The following is a 15,850-nucleotide window of genomic DNA, read 5'->3' on the forward strand; positions in this document are numbered from 1 at the left end:
CCCATATGCTGCATGGGGCCCCTGTGCTCTGCCTGGGTGTAGGACACTGGTGACGTCACTTATCTCCGGACATTAGCTCCGGACATTAGCTCCGGACAAAGCCACGGAAGTTGGCACAAATTGCAGGAAGTAGTATTCTAGGCAATTAAATATATATATATATATATATATATATATATATATATATATATATATATATATATTTATGTAATATTATTTTTCTTATTAGTCCCCTTAGGAACTTGATTGTCTATGTAATACACTGTTATACAATAGTAATACACTGTAATACAGTAGTATTGCCGTGTTTTGTACATTGATATTGTAATATGCCACGGGTTGGTTTTCATATGAGATCTCATACAGCAGATATTGTGTGCCATCAGAAGGCCCTTGGCTGCCAACAGCGCTGTTGATCATGTCACATGGTGTGCTGATGGGAGTCAGAAGTAACGGCTGCTATCTTGAAAACTTTTAAATTCTGCTATAACGCTGTTATTATCTCTGTCCGAGATTTGACCACAATACATAGACTGGCCACGGGTCTCCCGACCCCAGCATCACAGCTTCATAGAAATGTATGGGGAGCCGCAGCCAGTCTGTGCAATAGTGGTCCGTGCTCGAATCGATTGGCATGGACGTCTAAATGAGCCCTAACACAGCCAGCGCCCTTGCTGTATGGAGAGATGGCTGATCTGAGCCTGTTCTGTACAGAGAGAGCACAAGGAGAGAGCCTTTCCTTTCCTAAGGGGCTAAAGGATCTGCTGCTGTCGTCTTGGTGTCATATATTGCAATATTAGACTTAATGTTGTGGCTGATTGGTGTATATATGCATCGCATCAAGTACCAGTCAGTAATAATCCTATAGTAAAAGCTGCCAACATAGTTCCGAAAAATTGAGATCATGTGACGAACAATATAAAATCTTGTTTACAGCGCTGAAGATGGTGAGCAGACTCCTCTGCTGCCTGCACAGCTCTTCCTCCTCTAGATACGTAAATCCAGGTCTGATCCTCTGAGCCCTTCTGGGATACCAGATAAACCTAGCTATACAATAGCCGGGCAGTTGTAAGCTGGAGCTGTCTGAGCAGACAATTACCCCAGGCGCATTCCTGTCACCTGTACCTCACAGGATCAGTAAGCCAAGCGCTGGCCCCAGCGGCTTCTCCATCCTCATTTACAGGGATATAATGCTTGTTTTCTTAAAAGGGAATTATATTATTAGCACTAACAAGGATTACCAGTGACGTTGGAATCAAGCTTTCGAACATTATTCTGATGCCTCCAGAAGGTGCACTTTTCTCCTGTGACGAGGCCACCCACATCTCATGTCCCTGGTGGCTGATGCCTAACTAAACACTCAAGCAATTTTTCACAATTAATATGAAGGACGTTTTAAAGAGTGAAAGCTTTTCACAATATTTAAGGAAACACCTTTAACAGCTTGGGAGTGGTTGGATTATGTTGTGCAAACATGTGGGTTAGAGCGAAACATATATTTTGCGATTTTTGAAAATGGGCATTATTATGAGACTAGTAATTAAAAATATAGGTGGTGAGCTGACACTTCACGGCTCAGCGCGAAACATGGAAACGCTTTATTATCAGGAACATGGAAGCAGTGACTTTAGATACTTTGCCTTTTCTGTAAATTGACTCAGGTTTTCATTATACTGTTTGTTGAGTCTTACTCACTGTTTGAAGCATAAGGCATTTTTTTTTTGATTGTGTTAGTAAAAAATAAATGCTCCTACTCCTCAATTACAATTTCACTTCAGACTTTTAGAGGTCCTACAAATATAGTAAAAGTGAATTGCCACTTCTCAAAGTTTTCTCCACCGGACTCCTGCAATGAGCTGCACCAGTCAGTATAGGGTGGAGAGGGTCACTGCATCTGCCAGTCATTTATGGCATAACCTATGGATGATACTTGGCATTGAGTTTTGAATATTTTGGGGGTTTTATAATTGTCATTAGGTCTGGTCATTTACAGTAAGGTACCTCTCTCTCTCTCTCTCTCTCTCTCTATCTATCTATCTATCTATCTATAATATATATATATATATATATATCAGCGGATGTCAGCAGCAGCTGCAGCCGGGGTCACGTGATGAGGACTGAGCGGTCAGCGATAGCGCCGCTCACAGGCCCATATGGCAGCAGTATGTATTTACAAAAATACGTACTTACAAGGTTTAAATCGATGGGGCATTACACAATGTAGTGGACCACCTCTTTAAATTGGGCAGATAAAGTCTAAATATGACATTTTGGACTCTTGATTTTCTTTGCAGCTTTGCCACTCCTTGTCTCTCAATAGCGAGGTAGACTGCTGTATCGTAACTGTCCGATCTGCCTCTCCCCCCCATCTTCATCTGTTCATCGGAGTTCCGTGCAGTCATTTATGGGAAATGTTGATTGTCAGATATCCCACTTTTATTGCAGCATTAAGTGAGAGCTGACTCCTGCAGAGAGTAAGGCTTCTCTATTCAGCAGAATACTCTCCGATTTTATGAGCGTGAAAGGCGTTCTGTTTATTGTTTTCTCTAATGGAAGGACAGATTACATCTCTAATCTTGTAATCGCACAACAATTAGGATATTATTGAGGTGTGGTACTTATGCGACAGCATACAATAAAAAAAATAAACTCTGTTTACTTTCTTGACAGATTGGTGGTTGGAGCAAGCTGTATCCTTTTATATCATAGCTGCTTATTTCCGCTTGTGACGTACTTTTATTATGGTTTCTCTTAACATTTAACTTTAGAGTATGAATGATAAAAACACATTGACAGTTGGTGTGAAGTGCAGCTGATATTGACAATTTAGAATTTGGCAAAAATAAAATTGCATGTCGATAATACAAGTATGCAAACTTGAGCAGAACGAAAGGCGCCATATCCCAAGTACTTTCAAAGAGTGGTTGCTACCCTATAACTCAATATTCAACTCTTGAACTAGTTCCCGACCAGCGACTAAAAAGTGGACATGGCATTAGAGTACCGTAGAGCTGTAGGTTCACTTGTGAGAAAAGTGGCAAGGTTAGGGCTAAATTACTTACTCCTCCTGTGCCAGGATCGATACTAATGCCGATTCGATCCGTTTATTACTCTTCATGCTGCGGTCACTACCAACTACAGCATCTAGACGATTAGACAAAGGGAGGCAGCTCCATATTTTTCCAAATAAAAAATGCCTTAGAAAATTAAAAATATATATAAAAAAATGCCTACATAACAACTCAAACTATTCAATTTAACCCGCACAGTGAATTCTGTAAAGAAAATTAGAAATTGGTGTTTTTACTTGTCCCTCCTCTAGAATAAATAAAATAAATAAAAATGTAATGGATCTGTGTTGAGATCAGGGCTCTGCGGGCACCATATGATAACTTCCAATATTGATTTGATTTACCGTAGTTTTGTCTTTACACTTCTATTTTAGAAAGCATTCTGACTTTACAGCATTTTTTCCACACCATCCTAAAACTTTTGCAAAGTACTGTATGAAATATGTAAATTTACAGTATGTGTGTGTGTGTGTGTATATATGTGTATATATATATATATATATATATATATATATATATAATTACTGTATACACATATTTTATACAGTGTGTATATATAAATGTGATTGTGTGTGTGTATATTGTGGTGGATAACTCAGCTGTATACGGAGGTAGACACAAGAATGCTGTCTCTTTTAAGTTCACTGATTTATATATGCGGCATCAACCACGGTGAAGTAAAAACTAAACACTTCCCTTTGGGCAAAAACAGAAAAAATAAAACAAAGTGGTAACACAAAGCACAGTCCTCCAGGGTTAGGGTAAGTTCACATTTGCATATATGTGCGCAGCAAAAATGCGTGCAAACGCATGCTTATTCAGCAGTTTTTTTTATCCACATCATCTTACGCACGAAGCCAAAAACGCTGCTTGTGCATGCATTTGCATGCGTTTTTGCATGCGTTTGCGTTGTTTATGCACGTGCATTCGATATGTACAATGTTTTCCAGTAGCTTTTCATTAACACCAGACACCCAATGGGCGTGTCTCATGGGATTTATATATATATGTATGTATATATATATATATATATATATATATATATATATATATAAACACACTGCACTGATGAAACCATAGTCATTGGCTGCTGTATCAAGCTGCAAGATGGATCTTGACATGGACAGCTTCTATGGAGATCTGGATTTACAATTGAAATTGGCTGCTCCCTTTGCTTTTGCTTTTCAAGAACAAAGAAGAAGAGAAAGATGGAGGAGACATTGTCGTTGCTAATGACAACACCCCATCCTTGAACTCCGAGAGAGCCATGGAGCATACCACTCCTTGTACACAGAGCTGCGGCAAAACCCGGAGAAGTTTTTAGACTATACGAGGATGACAGAACAGAGCTTTGATGACTTGTTGCAACGTGTCCAAGGCTCAATCGCCAGGCAGGACACACAGCCCCGTCTCATAATTCCTGCTGAGGAATGGCTGTTGGTCACCCTGAGGTACATAATTTTGAAAAACACACACTTGTCATTAGTATTTTTGTAATAAAAGCCATGTACTGATTTTTTTTCCCTTCTTTTCTAAAAGCCATGTTTTGTTTTTTTTTCCCATTTTTTTTTCAAAAAGCCATATACTGACTTTTTTTTCTCATTTTTCTGTTCCGCAGATTCCTGGCTTCTGGAGAGACATTATCATCCCTCCATTTTCAATTCAGGGTGGGAGTCTCCACACTGACTGGGATTATTTTAGACACCTGCCGTGCTTTAAGTGAAGTTCCAGAATTCCTCCCCCAACCCACAACTGAAATCTGGTTGGAAAATGCTGCCAAATTCCAGGAAATGTGTAATTTTCCTAACTGCTTGGGGGCTGTGGACGTCAAACACATTAGGATTATGAAACCTTCTGGTAGTCGAACTGAGTACTTCAATTATAAAAAATACTATTCCATTGTTCTAATGGTGATTACCGATGCTGAGTGTAGATTTGTCTTCGTAGACATTGGTTCATTTGGGCAAGAAAATTACTTACAAACTTTCATAAACTCGGACATGGGCCAAAGATTATATGGTAATGATTTTAATTTCCCACAGCCACAACCTCTTCCCCACACTGAAGGACCACCAATGCCGTTTGTTGTGGTTGGGGATGAGGCCTTCCAAATGTGTGCCAACCTCCTAAAACGGTATTCAAGTCGGGACTTAAATCACACAAAAAAATTTACAACTACCGACTGACAAGGGCACGAAGAATTGTGGAGTGTGCCTTTGGATTGCTGGTATGTAAATGGCGCATTTTGGGAACATCTATTAATCAGAAAATTGAAACTATTGATGAGGTTGTGAAAGCATGTGTTGTTCTATACAACTACATTATGGCAAAAGAGCAGCCCAACTTAGAAACTGAGGAGCCTGTTACATTGCATGATTACCAAAGTCACTCTCTGAGGACTACTGTGGAAGTTGCCCAGATTAGAGATAAGTTTGCTGCTTACTTTGTGTCTGATAATGGACGTGTGGAATGGCAAGACCAAATGGTATAAGCAGCTAAGTAAAATTTACTTGTAATTTTAAAATGCATCTGTAATTTTAAAGTGTACATGTTATGTTAAAATGTACATGTATTTTTAAAATGTACCTGTTATACTGTATTAAAAATTTACCTTTTCTACTCAAATGTACCTGTTATATTATTAAAATGTTCCATTAAAACTTACAAGTTCCTTCACGGTGCCTCTTGCGGCGGCGGGTTCAAAAATCAAAGAAAAGACAAGATATTGTGGAAAAAAATACAAATTTTATTTATAATAATAAAAAAAGGTGGTAAGGTTCGGGGTGGTGATTGGGTTTAGGGTCGGGGTGTATGAGAGGGTGAAATGGGGTGGACTTTGGGGGTGTGGAGCTGTGAGGATTGGGTGGTAGTTGAGGAAGGGGTTACAGGGGAAGGGGAAACAAATTGAAGGATTGGTGGAGGCAGTGGTGGTGGAGGAGGATAGTTCGGTGCTGTGGAGGTTGGAAAGATGATCGGCTGCTGGTAATATCCTCCGGCCTGTAAATAGAAGCTTTGGGACTGCTGCTGCTGAAATACGTAGCTGTAAGCAGCCTGGCAATACTGCATGACGTCGAGCTGGAGTTGATGCCTAAGGTTTTCCGACACGCTCCGCTCAAAGGCTGAAAAAAAATGTTGCGCCTGTCTCTCAAGGTCAGTTTCCAGGCGGTCAAAGTGTTTGTTGACATCCTGTAAAAGTGTGTTCACATGGGTGAACCCACTCTTCAGTTTACCACCAAGCACCCTAATCCCATCCTGGAAGACCGAGCTTAAGTGCATAAACTCGGACATGCCTATCCTCTCCCAGGCCCTCTGCCACTGATGAGAAGACCCAGCCGAGGAAGAGGACTGGGAGAGGGGAAAACCAGATGGACCGGCTGCCTGTTCCCCAGCCTGTGAAGCCTGCTAGGTTTCTCCATCGCTGGTGGATGATTGGGACTGCGTCTGTTGACGGTGGCTGGTTGATGAGGGGCCACTTCAACAGAGGATCCAGGTTGTGTTGTGCTGCACCCGGTTCTATGTGGAAAAGAAAAGAAAAACTTTAGTAAAAAAAAAAAATACATGTTGTGTTGTGCTGCTCCAGGTTCTGTGTGGAAAAGTAAATCAAACATTTAAAAAAAAAATATATATATATATACTTACGTTCGCTGAGCAAGCGCAGGCCTCAGGAAAACAAGGTTCTTGTGGTATTTGTATTTTCTTAACCTTGATGCATCACCACTTTTAGCCCGATTCTCCTCTCTCATGTTCTTGTTGAAGCAGTCCTTCATCGAACGCCACTGGATTTTGATTCTCTTCACTGTGAAGGGAAGAAAAAAAAAGGAAAAAATGAATTTGAAATAAAATAGATTAACATTTTTACTGCCGCGTCAGACCATATTGCAATACTTACCAAAATCATTTCTGGCACGTGGTGTGGCACGGTCCAAAATCAGCCAGCAGCGATGTTGCCACTTCTTCCCAGTCGTCGAATCACCACATTGTGACGGTCGCGAGTACTGACGGTCGCGGGTGTCCTACAACGGTACTCGCCCTTGGACAAGGTTGATGAGTTTATCATTGTCAATATCTTGATTGGCTTCTTCCCGTTGTGGAACCTATAGATAAAATAGAACAAAAATAAATTTTAAGTAAAACTGAAAACAAATTCTATTACAACTCTGCTGAAAAGACTACTTACACCCAGTCTTTCCTCCTGAGACACATGTGTCGACGACCCCGGAAAGCTTCATTTTCACTTGACTGCTCCAACTCGTCATCACTGGAAGGTACCGGTAACGAAAATACATGATTTACCACATGTATAGTATTGCCAGTCAATACATACTAATCAGTAATCAAATGTGATTACACAATCAGCGTCATATCCGCCTTCAGAAGCTTCAGTGGAGGACATCTTGTAATAGCTGACAGCGGTCAAGTAAAACACTAGAGAAAAAGACAGAAGAAAAACTAAAGTTGTTAAGAGCCAAACAATATGTTGGCAAAAAAAAAAAAATGGACACCAATACTTACAATACAGGCAGTAGTCCAACAGCACAGCAGTCAGCACAAGCCAGGGACAGACGCCAGAACCAGGAGACAACCACAGAACCAGGAGAGAACTGCTGCACCAGGAGACAACCACTACACCAAGAGAGAACCGCTGCACCAGGAGACAACCGCTGCACCAGGAGAGTCGACCAGTCTACAAGGAACAGAAAAAGCAGTGAGAGAGACAGACATTTTCTAATATTCTATACTTACATAGACTGTGTTGTCCTCACCAGGACAGCCAGCAGCACCAGGAGACACCCGCAGCACCAGGAGACAACTGCTACACCAGGAGAGAACCACTGCACCAGGGAACAACCGTTGCACCAGGAGACAACCGCTGCACCAGGAGAGAACCACAGCACCAGAGTCGACCAGTCTAAAAAGACAAAAAAATTGGTACAAAGTCCAAACTGCAATGAGAGAGACATTTTCAAAGGTTCTATACTTACATAGCCAGTGTTGTGCTCTCGTCCAGAGTCCATATAGCAATGGCCTTGCAGTGCCCAAACCCTCTTTTTATACACATTTGTTTTGGGAGTGGCTGAAACCATTTCCTAGACCTTCTCACTATGAAGTGCGCATTGAACACAGGCGAACGCATGTCCTTGCGTACGCTTGCATTCCCATAGACAGTAATGCGTTGTTTTGACGCACTCCATCCACAGTCATCTGCATGCGGATGACTGCTCATAATTGACGCCTGTAAAAATGCAACATGTTGCATTCGCCGGAACCCGGCGCACACCGAAAAATGATGCATGTGTACGCAGACAAACGCATGTCCCAGCGTACGCCATGTTAAAGATAGGTACACATGACGCATGCAGATCTGTGTGGATGATACGCTGCGCACAGAGACGCAAATGTGAAGCCAGCCTTAGCTAAACACATGGTTCAAGTTAGCACGAACACTTCTCTGGAGTTAGCCTCTCCAGACACACTCAACACTGAATGCCCCCGGAGGCCAACTATTTAAACCCCAGACCACACCCTGGGGTAGAGATAAGGCGGACAACCTCCCACCCACTGTATGGTTGTCCACAAAAACCCAGTCCTTAAAAAGTCCGATCAACCCCTCTCAATACATAGTGTGCTTCAGCAAACTTTTGGGATTCAAATCACTGCAGCTAATAGCCTCCGTAAAACGCATCTTCCCTTCAGCAGTTTGCCAGTAACTTTGTCACAATATATATGTAAATTCCTTGAACCTTAACAAAACATGTATACATATATATAAAGTAGGATGGGTTTCAGCTCTCTGGTAGCCGCTTGGATACACACATGCCCAGGGGTTTTTGTATCAAAACAGTTAAGGTTTGTTGTCCATCATAAACTTTATAGCTCCAAAACAAAAACGGCCTTTATCCCGAAAGAGTAACATAAATAGTCCTTTCTTCGGGTACAATGAATAAAATAAGTGTAGCAGTTTCGCCAATCTCAGTTTTCCAGGCAGAATTAGCCCAAAGTATTAAATGCGGTCAGAAAACATACACCTCTTTTCAGCTCCAGCACAACTCCTCTCGTCTGAGCTAACCCAGCTGCTGTTATTAGACATGTAAGTCCCGGGCTAGATTATGGGAACAACATTTTTCACCCAGACTCTCTTGTTTGCTCCTAAATCTGGGACCCAAGATCCAGTCAAATTAACCCTCTCAGCAAGCTAGTGTTACTGGTGCAGATTTTTACATTACCAAGGCAAACAACCTCGGTGGCGCATATCTGCATATCTGCCATCCAGGACCTTACCTCCTGCTTTCTTACAATACACACACTGTATTTGTATCCGGTAGTTGATTTTTTTGTACATAATATATGATTAATTTTGCAAGTGTCGACACCTAAACCTATTATTGCCTTTATTGTTCTTGTATGTGTTAATTTTGCACAATGAAAACAATTTAATACATATATGCAATATAAATTTATTGTATATATGTATTAAAGTGTTTTCATTGTGCAAAAGCCCCTATTATGCCAAGGGTTAAAAAGGAAACAATATGCCTGGGTGTGGACACCTGCAAAATGAATCATATAAGACATACTAAAAATCAAGTCCTGGACATTAAAAAATTATAAATTTTATTGTTCCAAAAATCATGAAAATATAAATGAAAAATGAACAGTACAGGTCATAATAATGCATCTAAAAAACTTCTTGAAACATCATAATACTAAATATATGTATAATACAATTTGTTTAGCAATATACTTTGCTGGAATTGCTGTTTTTGCCTACCCAGCCCAGAAAGAATCCAACTCCCTTGTGCTCTCTTTAAAGGGAACCTGTCACACCCAAAATCGAAGGTGAGCTAAGCCCACCAGCATCAGGGGCTTATCTACAGCATTCTGTAATGCTGTAGATAAGCCCCCGATGTATCCTGCTGGATGAGAAAAAGAGGTTAGATTATACTCACCCAGGGACGGTCCCGGTCTGGTTCTAGTCCGATGGGCGTCGCGGTCCGGGGCCTCCCATCTTCTTACGATGACGTCCTCTTCTTGTATTCACGCTGCGGCTCCGGCGCAGGTGTACTTTGTCTGCCCTGTTGAGGGCAGAACAAAGTACTGCAGTGCGCAGGCGCCGGGAAAGGTCAGAGAGGCCCGGCGCCTCAACAGGGCAGACAAAGTACGCCTGCGCCAGAGCCGCAGCAAGAAGACAAGAAGAGGACATCATCGTAAGAAGATAGGAGGCCCGGACTGCGACGCCCATCGGACCAGAACCGCATCGGGACCGCCCCTGGGTGAGTATAATCTAACTTCTTTTTCTCATCTTTCAGGATACATCGGGGCTTATCTACAGCATTAGAGAATGCTGTAGATAAGCCCCTGATGCCGGTGGGCTAAGCTCACTTTCGATTTTGGGGGTGACAGGTTCCCTTTAATGGTGTCCGTGCAACCACTTTATAAGATCACATTGGCTACGCGTATCTAAGGGAAATGTCTTTTATGTGCCATATGCGAATCAGCGCTGAGTGGTCTGTGACTCGAATGTGCTTGGTGCCTCCTCTGTCTCTGCAATAGCCACCCATACAGCCTTGATTGACATGGAAGATGTCATACACACACTATTATGCATGCATAGATCTTGCTCACTAATGCACAGAGAGAAGAGTCGACCAGACTGGATGACTTACGAAATATCATTGCAGGGACAGAGAAGGTGCCAAGCACAGTCCGAAGGCTTAGCATTGATCTGCATATTTCATGGGACAACTAGGAAGGGATTTTCCTAGGGCAGCTGAGCTCTTATGAAGAGGAGTGTTATGAATGCATGAACCCTCCAAGTTTAGTTGACTATAGTTTTAGGGAATTGCTAAAATGATTACTTTGCACAAACATGTTTCAGGGATTTTTCTGGTTTTATGTAGTACTGCACTATGATACTCTTCTGTGAGCTTCTCCAATCTCCTTGCTTGATAGTTTTGTAAAAAGAAAAGTGTGAAGAGAAGCTATGAACACCAGTTTGTCCGAAAAGGGATGCTAACATCAGACTAACTGACACTAGATAGCAAAACCCATCAAAGATACAGGTGTTTCTCACAAAATTAGAATAGTTAATTTATTTTGGTTCTTCAATGCAAAAAATGAAACTCCTAGGTTATATAGAGTCATTACAAACAGAGTGATCTATTTCAATTGTTAATTTCTGTTAATGTTGATGATTATGGCTTGCAGCCAATGAAAACCCAAAAGGCATCATCTCAGTATATTAGAATAACAAAAAACACCTGCAAAGGCTTTCTAAATGTTTAAAAAGGTCCCTAAGTCTATTTCACTAGGCTCCACAATCATGGGGAAGACTGCTGACTTGACAGATGTCCAGAAGGCAGTCATTGACACACTCCACACAGGAGGGCAAGCCACAAAAGGTCATTGCTAAAGAAGCTGGCTGTTCACAGAGTGCTGTATCCAAGCATATTAATGGAAAGTTGAGTGGAAGGAAAAAGTGTGGTAGAAAAATGTACACAAACAATCGGCATAACCGCAGCCTCGAAAGGATTGTTAAGAAAAGGTTATTAAAAAATTTGGGGTAGATTCACAAGGAGTGGCCATCTGCTGGAGTAATTGCTTCAAGAGCCACCACAAACAGGCATATCCAGGACATGTGCTACAAGTGTCGCATTCCTTGTGTTTTACCTGGGCCAAGGAGAAGAAGAACTGGACTGTTGTTCAGTTGGCCAAGGTGTTGTTTTCAGATGAAGTAAATTCTGTATTTCATTTGGAAATCAAGGTCCCATAGTCTGGAGGAAAAGTGAAGAGGCACACAATCCAACCTGCTTGAGGTCTAATGTGAAGTTTCCACAATCATTGATGGTTTGGGGAGCCATGTCATTTGCTAGTGTAGGTCCACTGTGTTTTATCAAGACCAAAGTCAGCACAGCTGTCTTCCAGGAAATTTTACAGCACTTCATGCTTCCCTCTGCCGACAAGCTTTTTGGAGATGGAAATTTCATTCTCCCGCAGGACTTGGCATCTGTCCACGCTGCCAAAAGTACTAATACCTGGTTTAAATACAACAGTATCACTGTGCATGATTGGCCATTAAACTTGCCTGACCTTAACCCCATAGAGAATCATGGGCTATTGTCAAGAGCAAGAGGAGAGACACCAGATGCAACAATGCAGACGAGCTGAAGGCTGCTATCAAAGTAACCTGGGCTTCAATAACAACTCAGCAGTGCCACAGGCTGATCGCCTCCATGCCATGCTGCATTGATGCAGTAATTGATGCATCAGGAGCCCCGACTAAGTATTGAGTGCCTTTACTGAAGATACATTTCAGTAGGCCAATAATTCGAATTTTAAAATAATTTTTCAAGCTGGTGTTATAAAGTATTCTAATTCACTGGGATAATGACTTTTGGGTTTTCATTAGCTGTAAGCCATAATCATCAATATAAACATAAATAAACACTTCAAATAGATCACTCTGTTTGTAATGACTCTATATAATATGAGTTTCACTTTTTGTATTGAAGAACTGAAATAAATTAACTTTTTGATGATATTCTAATTTTGTGAGAAGCACCTTTATCACATATCACTAAGATCAAAATACTAAAAAGTGTTTAGGTGTCAAGCACACACATCTTCTCTGACTCAAACCACACAATCATTTCCATTATATATTGTCAAAGAAAAAGTACAGTATCCAAAAACAATCAAAATCCAGCTCTATATAGCACATAAAATGGTCATACCCAACATATGTAAAAACATCCAGCCTAGTACGCAGAAGACAAAATGCCCTGGTAATAGCTGAAATAAACCCCAAAAGCACTCGCCAGATCAATTGAAATTGGAAAACTGATTTCAGATGCTGCCAAGAGAGCATAGGGCTTTTTGTTAGGTAGACAAATGAGGCTAATGGTGCATTAGGCAAGTAGATTGGTAAACAAGAATTTCTAGGAATTCTCATTCCCAACTATCGGCCCTTGCAAACATGGCAACAATCACCTGATGAAGCAAATAATCGTTAATCAGGTGATTGGTTTGTTTCTGCTGGAAAACAAATCATTGTAATTGAAAAGGAAACATTTATCATGATTAAGAGCTAGTGTAGCTAGAAAACACGTCAACCGTAATCATGTTTTTTAAATTTTTCGTTTTCATGTTTTAATCTACTAATAAATGTGATGTTATATGACTTTTGCGGTTGCTGGATTTTTCCTGATATGTCGCAGCCTTTATTGCTTGGGATAGGGAAGGGTGGCAAAGAAGGGAAACTGGAAAATGGAGAGTAAAAAAAAGACAATAGTATAGTAGCATATAATGTGATTGAAAATATCTACTTTGTCCATGACACGATCTCTCAGATGTTTCATTGGAATGTGCAGGGTTTTTGACTGGCATTGGACTGGAAACCACTGCAATGGTGAGAAGCATTCCCCTTAGAGGGTTTGATCAGGTATGAGGCTGTTTTAATATAATATATTGACCTTTTTATGTAAAGAGTCTTCTTAATATGAAATCCAAGATATAATCTACATCAAGCATGTATTTATTTGATGTTTTACAGCAAATGGCTAGTCTAGTGACAGATTACATGGAGTCATATGGGACAAGATTCTTGAGGAAATGTGTTCCAACTAGAGTTACGAAGCTGGAGAATGGGAAACTTCAAGTGACCTGGAAGAACACAAATTCCGGTCAAGAAGAATTGGACACGTTTGACACTGTTATGTGGGCTGTAGGTAAGTTATCATATGCAGGGGTAGACCTGAAACTGCAGCAGGTGTCCCTCTACACTGGGGTAGATGAAGCGTTACGGCAAGCAAGCACCCTTCCAGTGACCACCAAATATTGTTTTTTAGCTGCTTTTGGCCATTTTATGCCCTTAGAATATAACAAATTTTAGGGTCTCTTTCTTTTTTTTCTTTCTTTTTTGTAAATATGTTCATTGTAAACCAACCAGCATTAGAAGCATAAGAAAGTAAAAAAAAAGGCACTTAGGTCAAAAGAGGAATTGAAGCTAGATTGGTTGATTGCTGATGTTCTCATAATTTATGGTAGAACATGGTACGCTATCATACAAAAACAGTGTACGGAGGAGAACGCTACAGCATTTCACACTGTTTAGCGGACACTGCTGGGTACTGCAGATTCGCTACTATTCATTTGAAGAGGACCTGACCTGCAGTAACCAGGAGCAGCCACTAAACCGTTTGACAAAGCAGTGATTTTCTGCTCTTTAACCTGTTTACATCTGGCTACTGCCGGAGTCGATAACAGCTGGTCGGTGAGGGTTCTGGGTGTCCCACCAGTCTCATATTGATGAACTATCCTAAAGTTAGATTATAAATACCATTGTACCGAAAAACCTCTGTAAAGCCTACAATTATAAAATGGTCATCAAATTCCGTCCGTTACACTGTGATATCCATGAAGGAGTGAAACAGAAATGCACAATTCAAAAACTATCATTAAATTGTATTTTATTGAGTTCTTTAAAAAAAAAAAACAAGATAAATAATTACAAAAAAAACATTAAACCAAATAACCTCAGATGTGAGGGACACAGTGGGCTACAAGCCCCTTTAGACACACTACAAGCAAAATTATCAAAGTTGCTGGGAATGGTCTGCAATCACTAGTATAGGAGACAATCAAAAGTGACCTGGCAAAAATAGAGGAGTGTTCAACATCTAACTGATACCGATATGCATGACCTGGCAATATCCATGGTTTCTCATGCTAAAATATCAAAGTGCTACTAATCCTCATATGCTGCTATAAAATGAGAAATTCCTGAATAAAGAAATATAGACAAATTGATCCCAATTATACTTACAATGTGTGGGGCTGGTGCCGTGCCCCTCCACCCCGACGCGCGTTTCGTCCACACTTCTTCAGGGGGCGTTTTTTTGTAATTATTTAATTATCTTGTTTGTTTGTTTTTTAAAAGAACTCAATAAAATACAATTTTATGATAGTTTTTGAATTGTGCATTTCTGTTTCACTCCTTCATGGATATCACAGTGTAACGGATGGAATTTGATGTTATGTGCAGCACATTATGATTGTTGCATCATTTATTGATGAATAATTATAAAATGGTGACTGACAACAGCAAGACAGATAAGACATCTAAACAAAAACATCGACCTATAGAAGCTAATGCAAAATCTGAAAACATTTTTTTTTTGCATTTATTGTTATTTCCTTGTATCTGACAGTGTGTTTCACCATTGTCCTGTGCAGATACACAAAAGAAATGTTTAAGAAAATTCACAAGTGTGAACTTGGCCATAGAGTTAGATAACATATCACTGCTTCTTTGAGGACACTTGTAATGTCAGTCCGGCTTCTGCACATCTGAAAGTGATTGCAGCCGTATTTTACTTGGTCTATTTTTTCTTTATAAATCTATCCCAATGGTCTTGCCTGTATAGTAGCTGCTTGTAAGAATCATATTACAGACATGAAGTTAGGGTTACTCGTAGGAACGGAAGAAAGTTTTCTGCATATGAAGTATGTTTGAAAATAGATATGTGCTACGCTACATATTCTCTCATGTTTGTTTCTTTGTATCCAGGCAGCTAAAACCTAGGAACAAAGACAAGTTGTATGTTTACTTCCTATGTGTTTTAATCTAAACTCCACCCTTTTAAGATTAGCATAGTGTTACTTCTGATAAATTGATGTAGTATTACTTATGATTCATTGTATTTTTTCGCTCCACTTGAGCACACCCACACCAGGTGTCTCTGATAAAACCTTGGAAGCGATAGCAGTCATAGGATTTCCTG

The 15,850-nt window shown here is 40.5% G+C and overlaps 2 protein-coding genes across 2 annotated transcripts in view; both read left to right on the forward strand.

The window, feature by feature from the left end:
- The window catches only part of GNB1L (G protein subunit beta 1 like), a 716,249-nt gene that overhangs the window by 368,316 nt on the left and 332,083 nt on the right, over positions 1-15,850 (forward strand). The gene's annotated exons all lie outside the window — the stretch shown is intronic.
- Positions 1-15,850, forward strand: part of TXNRD2 (thioredoxin reductase 2) — a 186,295-nt gene that overhangs the window by 89,836 nt on the left and 80,609 nt on the right. The window contains exons 9-11 of the mRNA XM_077293390.1: positions 2,671-2,690; positions 13,418-13,509; positions 13,621-13,795. Coding sequence (XP_077149505.1) covers positions 2,671-2,690; positions 13,418-13,509; positions 13,621-13,795 — 287 coding nt within the window. The remainder of the gene's footprint in view (positions 1-2,670; positions 2,691-13,417; positions 13,510-13,620; positions 13,796-15,850) is intronic.

This window comes from Ranitomeya variabilis, chromosome 1 (genome assembly GCF_051348905.1).
Source record: "Ranitomeya variabilis isolate aRanVar5 chromosome 1, aRanVar5.hap1, whole genome shotgun sequence".
In the NCBI taxonomy this organism is placed as follows: domain Eukaryota; kingdom Metazoa; phylum Chordata; class Amphibia; order Anura; family Dendrobatidae; genus Ranitomeya; species Ranitomeya variabilis.